The sequence below is a fragment of the Prinia subflava genome, chromosome 1 (genome assembly GCF_021018805.1).
Source record: "Prinia subflava isolate CZ2003 ecotype Zambia chromosome 1, Cam_Psub_1.2, whole genome shotgun sequence".
NCBI lineage: Eukaryota > Metazoa > Chordata > Aves > Passeriformes > Cisticolidae > Prinia > Prinia subflava.
The window spans coordinates 73269949-73287138 of NC_086247.1; the positions used below are offsets into that span (position 1 = coordinate 73269949).

At 40.9% G+C, this 17190-nt stretch overlaps 1 protein-coding gene across 13 annotated transcripts in view; it reads right to left on the minus strand.

Annotated features, from left to right (window-relative positions):
• The window catches only part of CTNND2 (catenin delta 2), a 640487-nt gene that overhangs the window by 235252 nt on the left and 388045 nt on the right, over positions 1-17190 (minus strand). For all 13 annotated transcript variants that reach the window (XR_010080727.1, XM_063400030.1, XM_063400087.1 and 10 more), the window contains one exon: positions 11885-12079. Coding sequence is in view for 12 of the 13 variants with exons in the window: in XM_063400030.1 (XP_063256100.1) it covers positions 11885-12079 (195 nt within the window). In the remaining variant the exon portion in view is untranslated. The remainder of the gene's footprint in view (positions 1-11884; positions 12080-17190) is intronic.

The window sequence follows — 17190 nt, forward strand, 5'->3', positions numbered from 1 at the left end:
AATGGTGACAGAATTTGTATTTTAGAAACTTGTATTTCAATTCAGTAGATGCAGTGGCTGAGCTGAGCGAGTACCTGCCTAGGCTTATTTTACAACAGCGCTTAATGAGACTTCAGTGAAGTCTGAAGCCCAAACTTGAATGCAGCCTCTTCCACAGCCAGGTTTGTTACAGGCTTCACTGCTGTGTTCCCTCTCACATCCTCATACCCATAACCACCTCCAATTCTACATCTTTACCTCCTGTTATTTACCACCAGGAGGTTCCAGAGTTACCAGAGGGTGTCCACCACAATAACACAGTCTGCATTTCAAAGGCTGTCTCTGAAAAGCATATGTAGTTAAAGTATCATTTTAAAATCCACATAGTCCAAGTGGACACCAGGGTTTTATGCAGATATTAGAATTTCAACTATATATTTTCAATTACTTCAGATTTCCAACTCAAGGCTGGAAGACTTCCTTCCTTGTTTACAACCAAACGGAGGAGAAACCTCATTTTTCAAGTTACCAGTATTAAGAAATATAATACTCCTTTCCACCTCCGGGAACCGACTGCATTTTAAATCTGCCAGATTTTAATCTCACTAATATATGCAACTTTCATGCTCAGGCTCAGCTTCTACCACGTTTCAGTGATGCTGCTCTGCATGTAAAAAATGGTGCGTACACACAATGTGATAATCAGTTACCAACTGTGGCTGCTAAAGACGTTATTGCCAAGATCTTTTTCAGATTGTGTCTTCTCTCTCTAAGCTGCATCCCTCAGTTTAGGGAGAGCATGTAGTTTAATTCATTTGTTACATGAGCATTTAAACAGAAAAATCAACAACTGGCCTTTCAGAATCTGATATCCTAAAATTCATCATGGAAATTTCCTCACTGGAGATAAAATTCAACCCTGAGCAATGGCACAATATAGGAGACACATACATCACTTTCCTCCTCTTTGCAGTACTACATGATTTCACATTCTGTGCGTGGGACAAAATGACCCAATCACAGCAAATCCACAGAGACCACACTGCTTCACATAGATGAGCCTACTGCAACTAAATCTCTGCTTTCACTCCTAAAACAACCTTCTCTTGAAATTTCTAAAGTTTCCTGTCCATCTGGCCAGCATAAAGCTGAACACATGGAAAACAAGTCACAGTTAATATATAAAAAGGTATATAAATAGTACGAGACAATAACAGATTAACAGACTGCACTGCATCATGCTACAGCCATCAAGCACATGGGCATCTCCTTCAGATTTTTACTTTTCCTTATTTAGGGCACTATAATCCTAAGTAATAAAGTGCCTACTAAATGGTATTTCTTAGAACACCTTACCAAACTTCAGCTATTTTAATTAGTAGTTTCCACTCTGGAATAGAAAGGTGTTTTGTTGTTAAGGTAATCACACCTGTGCTCCAGTGCCAGACCACGTGATATGTTCACCTTAAACTTTAACCTAACTTCTGCAAATGATAGTTTAAAAGTTGTTGAACGCATTTAAGTAAAAACTACTAGATTTGTATACTTGTACTCAGAAAAAACTACACGTAAATTGCTGAAACAATGACAAAGGGATAGTTTTAAAAGTAGCCAGTCATATATTAAAATAAAAGAGAAAGCGTACAGCTTGAGAAAAAAAAAATAATGGGGTAATTTTTAAGAGTACCTTTAAATGTAATACTGCAGAAAGAATGGTCTTCTAACAAAAGATTTAGTCATGTCTTTAAGACATGGCTGGGTTGTTACCTCAGGCACAGCGGTGTTTCTGTTCAGCAAAGATTTACAAGAATGAGATTTATGAAAGGTGTTTGAATTGAACTTTTATTTCATGAATGACAACCTTGCATTTCTATGCAACACTGAAGTATATAAATGAAAATGGATGTCCTGCATCACTAAAATCTAATGTGATGAATTTAAACAGAGACTACACCTGTACAGTAAATAGATGACAAATACACTACAGTTTCTGGCACAAATACTGCATTTTCCCAGTAGTGGCAGATGAGGTTTACAGGGTATGTACTCCCCTGAGCAAGATTTTATAATCTCAGCTCTCCCTAAACAGGTAGCAAAAGTCAAGGGGCACCTGAGAAATGCTCAGACATGTTACAAGTCACTCCTCTGTTAAAAACGGAGAATAGAAGAATTAGAAAACACATGGAAGAAAATACAACCTTCTGGAGGCATCCTGCTCATGGTATGCAGGAAGGAGGTCATGGATACTAACCATTCTAAAAGGTTTCTATTCTGAGTGGTAAAATCTTGTCTGTCTTCATACGGGTGCAATTCCTCTATGGAACCCAATCATGGACCCAGTACTTTGAAGCTACAACTATCTTACTCGGAGAAATGCTTCTGTGCTATGAGGGGGATAGTGCCTTCTGATCACAAAGGGGATTCTGCAGGGCTTTAACCTCCGGCCACTTCCCTCTCCATTCCTGTCCACAGGATACTGCTGAAGTTGACAACAGTGTATTTTGTTACTCCTCTGCCAAATATTTAATAGGAAGGAAATAAAACAGAAGATTCTTTCTCACAGAAGAAAAAGAAATCACCTAAAACCATATACAAGACTACAACACAGTTAAGACTATATGAGAGAACCTGGATCTGACAAATCAAATGGGATTATGACTTTGTATTGCTTTGAGGTGATTTGTTATTCTTTATGCAGATTACTAAGGTATTTTCTGCTCAATTTACTTTGTATTGAAGATTTGTTCCCTGCTTGCTTCCTATAATTCTCTCTCCCAAAACAATGTTATCAAGTGGATGTCAGTTAGGAGTACGGGTCTATTATCACTACATTACCAAACTGAAAGAGATGCAGCCATAGGAATAATTTTTCTTTTTAATTTCTCTGAAAACATTATGTCCTATAGCCAGAACTCCATGCTGTGTGATTTATCAGCATGATCCTCAATTAATCTGCAGCTGTGCCATCACAGCACATCCATGTACAGCACACCAGCTTGTGACACAACAAAACAACCTGCCCCCAGCCAGAAAAAAAGCCATCACATAAGCAGAAAGAAGCAACATTTGGTATTGATAATCTAACTCCTTTAGATCAGGAAGAATGAAAAATTAAATACAGATTTGAGAAGCAGCATAAAAGACAAAGGGTTTAATATAAATGGGGCAAGTGAAAGCTCGCATTTCTGTTGCTCCTCCCTTTTCCCTGAACTGATAATTTTAGAGATAAATAAAGAAAAATACATATTTGAAACCAATGCTCCCTTTTACTTTTAAATCAAATATTTGTAATACAGGAAAGAGCATGTAACAGGTAACTTTTCACTAACAGCTAGAAGTCATTCTGAAATTAATTACTATACCAATGTACCCGTTGGTGCTACCTGTAAGAACCTGACAATACCTAACTGCATGTATACAGGATTTTTTTTATCCTCTAAGCCCCTTGAGATTCCTTTTACCCATTAATCTGAAGTCTATGGAATTACAAGTGATACATCTGGTAAACTAAATTTCAGTTCCCTAGTGAAAAGCAATACTTAACCTGAGAAAGGATAACTGTCCATGAACTGGGATATAAAGTGCCCTTTGGAAACTGCCACTGGTGGTATGCAAGGATCAGACTTCTGATTCCCAAAGCTGAAGTTATGTTTGCACACCTTTCAGGTGCAGAAAACTGTGAGTTAAGCCCTCTGTATGTGATTCGTCATGACATTAAAATTGCAGTCCCTCAATGCCATTTTTCATTGTCTCATTTTATTTCATGCTGTGTTAATTTTCCAAATTTTCTTCAGCACGTTTAAATCATAAGACAGCTTCAGTGATTTGAAACAGCTAATAACAAACTAGTTACCAAGGGACCATCAAAAAGACGTATCTCCAAGTAAAGTTGTGAAAAAACCCACTCATATTTGTTTCAGATATCATCTGAATGTCGAGTATCAAATGCAAGGTGCATTGGTATCAGTACAGGTTGGGGAATGAAGCAATTAAGAGCAGCCCTGCCAAGTAGAACCTGAGGATGCTGGTGGATGAGAGGCTGGACATGACCCAGCCATGGGCACTCACAGCTCAGAGAGCCAAACGTGTCCTGGGCTGCATCCAAAGCAGCGTGGGCAGCAGGGGAGGGAGGGGATTCTGCCCCTCTGCTCTGCTCTGCTCCCGTGAGACCCCACCTGCAGGGCTGCAGCCAGCTCAGCACAAGAAAGACACAGACATGTTAGAGCTGGTCCAGAGGAGAGCCACAGAGATGGTCAGAGGGCCAGAGCACCTCTCCTGTGATGGAAGGCTGAGAGAGTTGGGGTTGCTCAGCCTGGAAAAGAGAAAGCTTTAGGGAGACCTGGAAGTGGCCTGAAATAAACCTGGAGAGGGACCTTTTATGAGGGTTGTTGCAATAGGACAAGAGGCAATGGTTTTAAACAGAGAGGGTAGAAAGAAGGAAAGCTTTTTTTTACAATGGTAAGGAGCAACTGGAACAGGCTGCCCAGAGAGGTGGTAGATGCCCCATCCCCAGAGACATTCAGTGTCAGGTTGGTCAGGACTCTGAGCAACCTGGTTCGGTTGAAGATGTCCCTGAATACTGGAGAGGGTTTGGACTACAGGAGCCTTGGAGGCCCCTTGCAACCCAATCTATTCTATGACTCTGTCATTCTGTTTTGAAATACTTCATAACCATTAATAAAAACCCAACAAATTTCAAAGATCAAAACATTAAGGTTTAAAACCTTAAAAATTATTCAAGAACAGTTTATCTGTAAAAGCAGACAGAAAAAAACAATCAGTTTTTGATAAAACAACTACAATAAAGTAGTTTAATTGTTCTTGAAATAGTAAATCACTCTAAAGGACTCAGGCATCTAAATTTTTCGTATGTCAAATTTTTGAGTATTGGAAAATTGCTTCACAATATGTCAAAAATAAACATTGAAAAAATGACTGCTAAAAATTTCGATGATATCCACTGCTTTATTACGTATTAAGACAAGTATTTACAGTCTTGTGAAGATGATGTACTTTGGCTCAATTCATGCATCCTTCGTAGCCTCATTCCCCTTTTGTACAGGACAACAAAGGAGGTAAGAGACATGACAAAATGTTGAGCACCAAAGAAAGGCTAAGCTGGACCACCACAAAGAACATGCAGCAAATTAAGCCCTTGGGTATTCCAAAGCAGCATTAAGAAGCCCATGAAACACCCTCTTCCATCCTTGCTGTAAAAAACTGTAAAAAAACCTCCTTGGACCTACTCAGCAATCACTGTTCCCACAGACCCCTGTCTCCCTTGCTGGCAAGGCAGGGCCATCGTGCAGGGGAGCAGCACTCCCTCCCAGGACAAGGCAAGGCTCTGCCCCACCATGCCAGCTGCAGGGAAGGCAGGGCAGAGGCAAGGAGATGGTGGCCAGTGCAGCCTTCCAGAAGCCACTCCACAATGCCAGATTTCTGCCTACCAGGTCAGTGAGATGGAAGTCTGAAGATGTCAGGCCTTTCCTACAGGAAGGGAGCCCCCAGGGAGCATTGGCAAATGACGAGTGAACCTGCCTCTGTGAACCTCGACTGCCTCACTTCACTTGTGCAAAGCAAATGAGGAAGAGGTCAGAGCCATTGGAACACCGCAAGAACCAAAACTAGCAACCTCTGCTCCCTGCAAAAAACCAAACTCAAACAGAAGGTACAATTAGTTTTGTATGGGCTGTTTCTGCATGGGACAGAAGAAAAATGGGGATTTGGCTTCTCCCTCTCTACCCCTCCTTTAGGTGATGAATAGAGACGTGATCTTCACCACAGATACCTCATCAGACAGAGCAAGGAAGGAGCTCAGTCACATTGTGAGAAAGCCATCAGCCCGGTGACAAAAGAAGGACCAGGTTTTCTGGTATACCTTCTCCTTGGACACTGATTAAACTCCAGGACAGCAAAAGCCCAGGCCAAGCACAGCAGGCACAGAGCAGCAAAAGCTGCCACTGCCACCTGGCTCCTCTTCCCATCTCTCCAGTAGCATCTAGTCCATGAAGAAAGACTGGACTCCAGAAGTAAACGCTGCTTCTACCCTACTAAAGCATGTCACACTTTTACAGGAGAAAGGCAACATTACTACAAGCAGCACTTGAGATAAGGCATCTCTTGGTGCAGACTCTTCCTTCAGCAAATGAAGTATGAGGCAGGAGTGGGATGGAAGGCAGAAAAGGACAAGAGCATCAGCCCAGATACACAGTGTCAATTCTCATCTTTGGAAGTTTTTCCTGAGCTGTACCACCTGACAATGAAATACTGCAATTCTGCCTCCCACTGGCAAATGGCCAGGAGCAACAGATAACTCTTCCTCTGAAAAGCAACTGCCTTGGCTGTTCACAGCTCTCCAGTCAGTATTCCTCCTCCACACAGAAACCCAGCTTGCAAATGGATATATTTCTGCTTTGCACCTGCCATCACAAATTCCACGGGCCTCTTCTCTTGGATCGGTTCTGTGTGCCATGGTGCTCAGGAAGATTTGCAGTCTGTGGCAGCACAGCTTTTGGTAACAGACATCTTCAGAGGTGCTGGCGCACTGGTGGAAGCACCCAAGCATCAGGTGGAGGAATCTGAGGGAGATGGACCTGGCCTGAAGGAATGGAGGCCATCAGAGAAGCCTGAGGGCAGCCTGGCAACTGCCTGCACACACAGGGACATTGAGCAGCTCTCAAGGTAGCACAAGAAGTGCTGCAGGAGTGCACCTGCTACAAACGTGTTCCCCAATAGGTAACTCAGGGCATGCCTGATAGGCCCTTCAAATCCCATCCTAAGCAACTCTTCAGAGACAATAACAACTTTTAGCACTTACCCTTCTAGTATCCAGCCCCCTTTCAATAAATCCTTCCTTTCAAGGTCCTTTCTAATTTCAGCAGTATCAATCAGACACTACTCCTCATTCTCCTAATGCTTTCGGAATGTTCTTTGCAGTACCTTGCATGCCCTATCCTCATGAAGCAGGCAGCTCAGTTCCATGCACCCAGCACTCCAACAAGCACTAAGTGGTTGTGTAACCACACAAAGCTGCTGGGCTTTGAAGTCCGTTCAACTGCGACTGAACTGCGTCACAATGCCATCTCCATGGTGACCTTCAGGGGACTGAGACAGAGACCATTGTCACGCTGTGCATCCTGAGACCATCACTAAGCTTTCACCCAGGCTGCCAGGGTTCCCCTGATGCCAGGGAGATGCACACATCCTTCACAAAGTGAGGACAGGTTCACTCCTCCAGTGCATCCTTGTCACTTTTGTAAGGTTGGGGTCAAAAGTATTCACCTGCAGCTCCTGAAAGCAGTGAGTGCTCTTAAAGCATAAGTACCCTGCAGGTTTTAAGATCTAAATGCTCACAGTTCACCAGCAGCACCAGTGCTCTTACACAGCAACACTTACTCTTCGTAGAAAGTTCAGAACAAGCACAGCTCTCCCATTTCTCATCCCTCCCTCCCAGACACTATTCTTTCAAGGCTTTTGCAAACTTTATCTGGAAATTACATCCTTTTTACAGAAGTGGGCTGATCTGTTTCTCTGGGGGACCGCAATAGAAGCATGAGCTTCCAGACAGTGATGCCAGCCTCTGGAGGGTGATGACAACTGTTCACACAGACCCCACAGCTGCCAAAGGTGTATTCCTGAGCTGCAGCTCAGCACTGACAGCCCACAGCCAGAGCAGTGAGGATGCTCTGTCCTCAAGGCAGCTACAGAAATCCCAGGCTTTCGAAATAGTGTGATTTTGCCTGTTTTGCCTGGTTTAATATTTGATGTGGATTAAATGTCAGTAACTATAGACTAAACCTCTAGTTCAAAATTCTAATTCAGCAAATAAGCAAACAATCATTCAGCCACTCTGGCTGAAAGGCAACCCTTCCTCCCTCTTAATTAACAGCCCTCTTCAAATTCCATCAGTGTTCATGTAAACATCCCATCAAATAAGCTTATCTCTACTATATGAATAATTCAAAACCTTTAGGTTTATGAGGAAAATCAGTAACGAACCTGTCTAAACCAAAATTATTAGTGTTATTTAGTTGACTTACAAATACAAGCTGTAAGTTGCTATTCAGTAAATAAATTAATTTTCCATTTGTATTGTGTCTGAGTATTCCCTCCACGCACATCTTTTGAGGCTTCCCATTTCAAAAGGGAAATTTCACACTTATTGCTTTTTGTGCAAAAGTTTGGGCTGGTATTTTTATATGAGAAAGGGTATTACCCTTTGAAGACCAAAAGGGATTGTTAAGTAAAAGCTTAACAACCAAAGAGCTTTTACAGCTATTGCTATCAAATCTGAAACACTATTTTTAGCTTAGACAGCATGACAGTAACACACCCAGTTATAATTTACACAACAGGTACAGGCTGGCTGGAGAATGGATTAAGACTAGACCTGAGGAGACAGGCTTGGGAGTGTTTGTGGATGAAAAGGTCAACATGACCTGGCAATTTGTGCTTGCAGTCCAGAAATCCAGCCGTGTCCTGGCCAGGAGGGCCAGGGAGGGGATTCTGCCCCTCTGCTCTGCTGATTCCCCTCCTGCAGGGCTGCATCCAGCTCTGGGGGCCCCAGCACAGGAAGGACAGGGACCTGCTGGAGCGAGCTGACAGGCGGCCACCAAGACAAGCACCTCTCCCTGCAAGGACAGGCTGAGAGAGCTGGGGCTGCTCAGCCTGGAGAAGAGAAGGCTCCATGGAGATGTTAGAGCCTCCTTCAGTACCTGAAGAGGGCCTACAAGAGCTGGAGAATGACTTTTCACAAGAGCACTGAGTGATAGCACAAGGGGGAGTGGACTTAAACTAAAGGAGGATAGGTTTAGATAAGATACCAGGAAGAAATTCTTTACTGTGAGCATGGTGAGGCACTGCAATAGGCTGCCCAGGGAAGCTGTGGACCCTCCATCCCTGGAAGTGCTCAAGACCAGGCTGGATGGGGCTCTGAGGAACCTGGTCTAGTGAAAGGTTTCCTGCCAATGACAGGGAAGATGGAATGTGATGATCTTTAAGGTCCCTTCCTACACAAACCATTCTGCAATTCTATGAAGAATTCATCCTATCTAAAACCATTAGGAGAGAAGTTCAGACACATTTTGTACCTTCTGCAGTATGTTGTGCAGAACCATCATCATTCATTTCATTCCCAAAGGAAATACAAAGGAAATACTAAAGCTAAAAACCAAAATATCACCCCAAACCGGTGAGTGTATAGAACAAACTTAATTTAGTTCACCCCATAGAGAAATTTTAGCTTATTGAATTTTGCTTACTGAAGGTTCATTCACCTAGAAGATGAAAAAGCCTTCAGAGGGCTTTATCCTCAGTTGTGTAAACATTGCTGGATGTAATATGCATTTAAGGGCCCACAAAAGAGAAAGAGGTGATGTCTATAGTAAGTAACCAATCTTGGTTACTTTTCCAAAATAGGTGAAATTTTCAAATTCAGGAATAATGTTCTTTAAAATCAAACAAATCAACCAACCAAAACCCCCTTAAAAATCCTCTCAAACCCCACAAGTACAACAAAACTAAAAAATCTCCCCGCAACTAATCAAAAAACAACCCACTAAAAAAAATTTAAATGGTTTGCAAGTATAACTAATTTTTATTTCCAATGGGCAGTGTTAGCTGCAGAGAAGAAAATCCAGGCTTTGGACAACATTTTTAGACTAAGTCTACCTTCTCTTTTCTTTCTGTCACGTGTGGAAAAGAATGCATCATCTTCATAATGAAAGGTATTTTTGTGATAGACAAAGGGTGTGAACTATGGTGTACGAAGGAGCGCACTGAAGTCTTAAAGCTCCCCACTCTGCCATGACTCATGCACACAGAATCTACACACCATGAAGCCTTGGCATGTATCTTCACAGAGTACACAGTAATCCACATCCTCATATCTTACACCAAATAGCAATCTAGTCCTAAAATAAAAAAAGCCAAACAATCAAACACTTAAGAAAACCCAATAAAGGAAAAAAAAAAAGTGTGACTTGAACCCCTTTCCCTCCTTTCTGTTAATTTGAAAAAAATTGTATGGTCTCCATCAGAAAGGATATATTCCTATTGGTATTTGTGCTAGAGGCTGGAGTCCGAGAGCTAATCCAATCCAGCTCAAAATTCCCTCTGAGCACTGACAGCTCTTCAGCCTGGCTGTGTGAAAGGCTGACAGCTACCAACAGAGCAACAGTGTGATCAGCCTGGCATACATCCATGTGCCTTCATTTCCCCTGATCCTGAAGATAGGGGTGCAGGGGGGAAGGCAAGGGAGGATCGACCCAAGACAAAGCTGGACTGATGGGGTCTTTCTTCAGAGTGAGCCTGCAGCAATGTTCAAATCTGCACCTCAAGTGGCAAAACAAAACTCACCTTCACAGGGCATGTTTCTGCCATTCATATGACTGGGGTTGTTTTTTAGTTTTTTCTCTTTCCTTCTGAAAGCCCACCCTCTTCATATGTGTAACCAACTAACATCCCCTGTCCCAGTTTCATTCACTGTAATTGTTATCTGTGTTAACTAGGTTTCCTTCATTACAGAGGTGTTGTGCACAGTACAGTCACAAGACAGCCTGCTACTTCAGCACAGATAACCAAAGGATATTTTGCAAGCAAAACAAGAAACTCTCTTCAGGGTACGTCTGGGAAAGAGAGCATTGTGTAGGCAATATGAGGCAGCCACATGTGGAACAGGAGGCTTAAAGTTCAATAGAAACAGTGGTTTCAGTCACTACCACTGCCTCTACTGCTCACTGATGTAGGCAGAGGTTTTGTCCCCACCATGCAAAGAACAGTAATTTTTCCTCATATACATGTGTGACTCTATACAAAACGTAAGACTGTGGTAGTTTCTTTAACAGGAGAGAAATGGTGCGATGGTGCTCTTCAAAAAGCATAAAGGTATTTTGCTAGATAATTGTCTGGCTAGATTTAGTTTTTAAGATTTCCTCTTGTATTCTAAACACCCAAACTTGCATAAGGCAGTAGCACACAAAAACTGCCAGCTTTTCCCTTGGAGAGGGTTTTTAAAAGAAGTTTTAAAAAAAACAGCTTTAAAAGAAAGCAAAGTATCTTGCTCTGAAGAGTGTTTTCCTTGATGAAAATAGGCATGATCTGAAAATGAACATAATCTTCCCTCTTTGATCAATACAGTAAAGATGAAACACCAGAAATACTTAAAATTCCTAAGGCAAGTTTCTTCTACATCTGCTTTAGGCTATTTTGGCTGTAGCATTTATATACTCTAATTATTTTGTGCATTAAATACCATAAATATCCCTGTTGATTTTTGATCTATTTGTGGGTTCCGACAAACAGCTGTATTTTATTGGGCTGAGAGGACATTCTGCCAGTAGGACTTGTACACCAATGCATTTCAGGGAAAATTATTATTATTTATGGATAAACCAGTGATGGTAACAGCTTTTCCCTACATTATAGCTCAATTTTATATCTGTGTACCTATACCAAAGCACATCTCTGTGGGACAGAGGAAGAACATTTACTTATGATTTACTTTGAAAGCAAGTGAACAATCACTTAGTTTCATGTGGCAGGATCTTTGCATCACAAAAAATACCTTTGTAAGCAAAAAAAATCCTAGCAACTTCTTCAGAGACAACAGATCTTTCTCCAGGACAGTACACTAGATTAATAGAAGTATTTTCTCTCTCCTTTTGAGTAAGCTCCCTCCCCAAATTAGCTTAACCTACTGTACATGTAGAACAACATTAAGTGTTTCTCCCTTTCATGCTTGTATTTGGGGTTCTATTGATAGCTGCCATCTGCAAAAGGTATTTTATTTGACTGGCATGCACAGAATACATTTGGTTAAGCACATGAGGAAGAGAAGAAGAGTTAGTAGCAGAGAGTAAGTGACATATCTCATAGAAAGACACTCATGCAGGTTACATCCACCTACCTGTACTAGTGCGATATGTGCCTGTGTGTGCTGGTTGCAGAGGGTCCCCCTGACTCTGGCTGAGACTCCTCATAGGGGGCTTCTGATAAACTCTGTCTTCGTAAATAGGATCTATGTGGTGCTCTGGAGACTGCAGTGCCCTTAACTCGGAGCCAAGGTGACTGTGCTGGCTGCTGTAAGATGCCCGAGACCCAGCTGCAAACAGATTTGTAAGAGACGTTTAAGAGGGAGAAAACAAGAGACAAATACAGGATCTGACTATTAAAATTTTACTTGAAAGTAGCACTAAAACACATTAAAAAAATCCCCAAGCAAAACTAAGTAGTAAGTGTTTTCAACAGGCAAATAGAAACAGCAAACAAGGGCAGCTACAGCTCCAGTTAATCACTTCAGCTGCATCATCCAGCTGCCTCCATCTACACCAAAATCCCATTTCTTCAAAAGAAACTACATATTTTGGTGGGATAGACATCATGACGATCATCTCTTCTTAAACACAGACCAAAGAACCCACCACCTTCTCTTCAAAAAAAGAAAAAAAACAAACTCTTGCCCCACCAAAAAACAAAACAAAACAAAACAAACAAAAAAAAAATCCCCAAAACCAAACTAAACCCAAACCAATTTCCCCCCTTCCCCCCACAAACCAAACAAAACCAACCAAATGAGAAAAGGCAAAAGGTGTGCAGGAACGTCCTCAACGAAACGGGTCCAGGACTGGGGGAGGTAGGAGGGTTGGGGAGAAAAAAGCAGCAGCAGTCGGAATGAGTTTCACGTTATGCCCACATCTGGTGAGCTCCAAATGAAATAAGCTGGAGCTGATGAATGGATGTAGTTTTACATGAAGGCTGATCTTCCAAATGCAATAGAATGATTGTGCCTTATCAACATTTTGCCTTCAACACTTTGAAAAATATCAAGATGCTATGACTTTCTATAACCTAATTATCCTCTGAGAATTAATAAATTAAACATGTCTCCTGAAAAAACTATTTTAAGGATACAGCTTATTTCTTTTTTTTGTCAATAACAAAATCAAATGTGATTTTATTAAAACATTTTCTTATTCTACTATTAAAATAGATTGTATTAGAACATTTAAAGAAGAGACTTGTATATTTCCAGCTGTGATTGAAGCTGTCACTTCAATCCTTTTGCCACTCAGGTACTTCAGCTCTGTGGTCTGTTATCAAGATTGATAGGAGAGTCAGGGGGATGCCATACAAACATTACACATTTTGAAGGTAAGAATAAAGTAAAGTAGGCAATAAGTATGCAAGTAACACTTGCCAAATGTCATGTCAATACCACAAAGGGTAACATGCTACTTAAGTGTTTAGAAAAGCAATCAAAGATACAACTATTCTGGCCCTTGCTGCTAGTTCTGTGAGGCTGAAATCCTGGATGCAGGTGATGTCCCAATGGCTGAGCTTGTACTGCTCATCCCATGGGTGTAGCCATTCCTGCTGAAAGCCTCTGCCACAATCATTGTGTTGACAGTGGGTTTGTTGCATAAACAGACACTAAGTACTTTTAAAATGCAAAGCACAGTTACAAAGTAAGGTGAGACTGCAACACAGGACAGAAATGAGAAATATACACAGACACAACGTTACTTAAACTTTAATACAAGTTGTCTGGGGAAAAGAATGTTTTTTTATTTACTCCCTTTCCTTCTTCTAATCAGCTTGTGCCATATACGTGTTTCCTTCTAAATTTTTCAACATTTGTGCATGTTTTTAGTGGAATGCCTTATTTGCATATTCTTCCCTTCAAACATTTTTCAGTCTGACTTGCCACTAGCACACTGCTGAAAGTAATTCTGTTGCTCCCCTTACTAGAAAGTCTGCCAAGAATCCCAAAGACATAGTTTATCTCTAACTACAGCAATTATCCAGAAAGTTGATATCACTATTACAGAGTTAAATTCTTCATGGTCTACATTTTCAAAGTGCTCTTTAACCCTGCACCCTTGATACTCATTTTCAGAACAGCTGAACCACTCCCACCGAGGTCTAGTATCCTTCAGATGGGCCTGAAAAACAGCCTGTTGTGATTATGTCCGAATTTCAATGCATATTTGGTTCTATCTGTATTCAGAGGAAATACAGAAAAATTGAGAACATTTCAGACATTTAACAGTGTATCAACAAAGCAGACTTGCTACAAAATAAAGAATTACAACCCATTCTAGAAGAATGACAATTCTTTTGCCCACAAGTTAACAGTGCTTCTTGAACAATAGATTTTCTTCCTAATCCAGCCTCTTGTATGCCAAAATATTTTTCCCATTGAACTCAGTAGCAGTATAATCCAGATATCAGCATGTTTCCAAACTTATGATAATCTTCTGGTGAGGTGGGCTTAATTCAACCTCCTTCATACTCTACCAATAATTGTGCATTTGCAAGTGCTGATACTAGTCTAAATAGAAGCTTAAAATTCGTTTATTACGTTAATATTGAACAGAGATTTATTTGCAAATTACACACATAATTAAGAGTTTAACATTACTGTACTAAACAGTAAGCACATGTATAACCAGAAAAACCTCTTGACCAAAACATTTAACCAACCTGATTTGACTGAAATCAGCTAAGTGGCAATCTAATAACAACGTCAAGGCCCCTGAGTAACAACATTACGACTGAACATTCCCCCCAAGAAGTTCAAGGGTTAAAACCCTATCGGGGAGTAACTGTCATTATTCCTCTAACATTTCAAGAAAATGAAGATTTCAACAGGTAACTAAAACATTTTCATTTTAGACACTAAACCACTCTCAAATCTCAGAAACTAAGGCCATTTTAAAAGCATGTCTCCTAAATAGCTTTAAGCCTCAAGCAAAAATGGTACTTTTCTATATGCAATTTTACTACACTATTTCCATATTATCAGATATCAATATTAAACACAAAATACTACCACACAAAAGATCACAATTTTTAATGTTTCTATTGAGTTGGTATTTAAAAAAATGGAACAGCAAGTTGATTTAAGTTAAAGTATCTTTTCAGTTGCTCGTAGAAGTTTTTCTATGTATTAATTTATTGAAGTCTCAACTGAGGAGCAACATGTTTTTGTTACATATTTTGTTCAAATATTAAAATCAACTAACTAGTAGCTGTTACACCAAGAATTATATCCAGGAAAGGTCACACAGATAACTTGGGGATTTCAGACAACTGAATCCCACCTCATCTACACATTCAACTCTTCACCATATTCTGCTGCTTTGGAAGGCGCTGGAGAGACAGCTGAGATAACTGATGTAAACAAAGACCATGAGCTCACAGAGCTGATGCCCCTGAGGAGAGGTGTAACAGGTCTCCTGCCTAATCCCGGGTTAGCAGCCAAGAGCTGCATCCTTTCCCACTCAAAGCTGCAAGCTCAGCTGTATCGCTGCATTCAAAAACACTGGCATTAATACAGTTTGAAGCTCACATGGGCTGGAAAAGCAATCAGGTCAGAATGGGAAAGGAGCAACCAATATACTACTAGGAAGCAATAGAACATAAGATCACCAAGACCCACAAGCAGTCTCGCATCAAGGAGGCTCAGCGCCCTCAGAGTGGTTTCCCTAAACCTCGAGGCATCATGAACGCATGGTTCACCCCAAAGTGCAGCTGCCAAACCCTGCTCTTAACCAGCTGCCATCCCTTCACCCCACGAACAGCACTGCACCTCTCTGGGTGCAGAAATCAAAGCAGTGGTGTGCATCAAGGCCACACGCCTACGCATTCCGAAAATGGACTCAGCCATACCCCCTGGCCAGCCCACCCTGACAGCAATGCTGCTTTTCCTTCAGAGACGTAATTGGCCATCAAGCCTGTTCACAGACAAGTCTGTGCTCAAGTTCAAAGAAAACTCCTTATTAAACTTTCAGTCTTGCTAGCCACTATTTACAGATGATGTTCCCAGCACCAAAGCATATCCAGAACTCTCATGATCATGGTGGTGAAGAACTGGGGTAGCAGAATATTTAAAAAAATCCAAACAAACCAAGCCAATCCAAAACCACTGAGAAGAACTAAACCATTATTTAGGGGTTCAAGAAATCATCAATTAATTAATTACTCCAATAGCCCAATCTTGTTTGACAAAAGACTGAGAAATTATTTGATTGCAATGCCAGAGATGCATCACAGCAGAAGGTATATAGAAGACTCTACAGCTCTAAAATAGCTGTGAGAGGCACCAAAATAAGAAAAAAAAAGTTAAATTTATTTTTTTAGAACAGAAACTTATTAACTATATGAACAAAAGCATATAGTGAGGGTCTTCTCTGTCTTCTGAAGCCTCCAAGACTGAAACCTGAAAGCAAGTGGAATACTCCTTCTTCTGCATCACTGTGGAGCTTTCAGAAGTCATCTTGGCAGGGTCTACCAGCACATGAGCTCCCAGACAAGTGAACTGGATTAGGGCAACAGTGATAACCTAGAACTGTCCAGATGAAAATACACATTCCTACACGTGGTATTTCCACGCTCTTCCCACATTGAAGAGGGGAACACATAAAAAGTGCAGTCTTACAAAACTGGATCAGAAAGTCAATCTCCACTCTCTACAGTTGAAAAATTTCCACCCTACTAGCCGAATTTTTCCACATTAGTTAGATACATTCCTCAGTCGTGTAGGGAAGTAATTGTTTCCTAGGAAAATGCTCTTTTTTGACAAAGTCTCACTTCCCACAGGAAGATAAATACTGTAATCAGACAAGTAAAACATGAGAGAAATACATGAAATAATCCCTAATTGCTGTTCAGAGCTGGTACAGGCTGTCAAGAAAATAAATACAACAGACACATTTGAATGACACTGCTGATCTGACAGTTTAGGTCAATAAAGTGAACCAATATATTGGCATTTGTCATTGCAAGAAACTAAAAACATTAAAATTACTGAAATTAATGGATCACAGGCATTTGCATATGCTCTAATAAATCTTGGACAATTTTTATTTGTGCCCCTTTTGGAAGTCTTTATAATCTGTCATCCTGCCTTGCTGCAGCTTTTAGAAAAAGCCCGACAAAGTCAAGATACTCTCTAAACATCTCTAATAGCAAGAGCATACGGTACTGTCCTCCTGTCCAGGATTTAAGAGCTCCTTGGAAACATGCAAGTGATAATCTCAGTGTTAAAGAAACCCACTCAGATTTGACCAGATAAACCATTCAGCCCTCATTCAGAAATCCTTAGATCATTAAATACATTAAATCATTGATCAAGAGTCCTGTTAAACAATTTCCTTATGTATATGATGGAGGAACCTCATTAGTGAGACATGAGATGAAGATCAACAACCA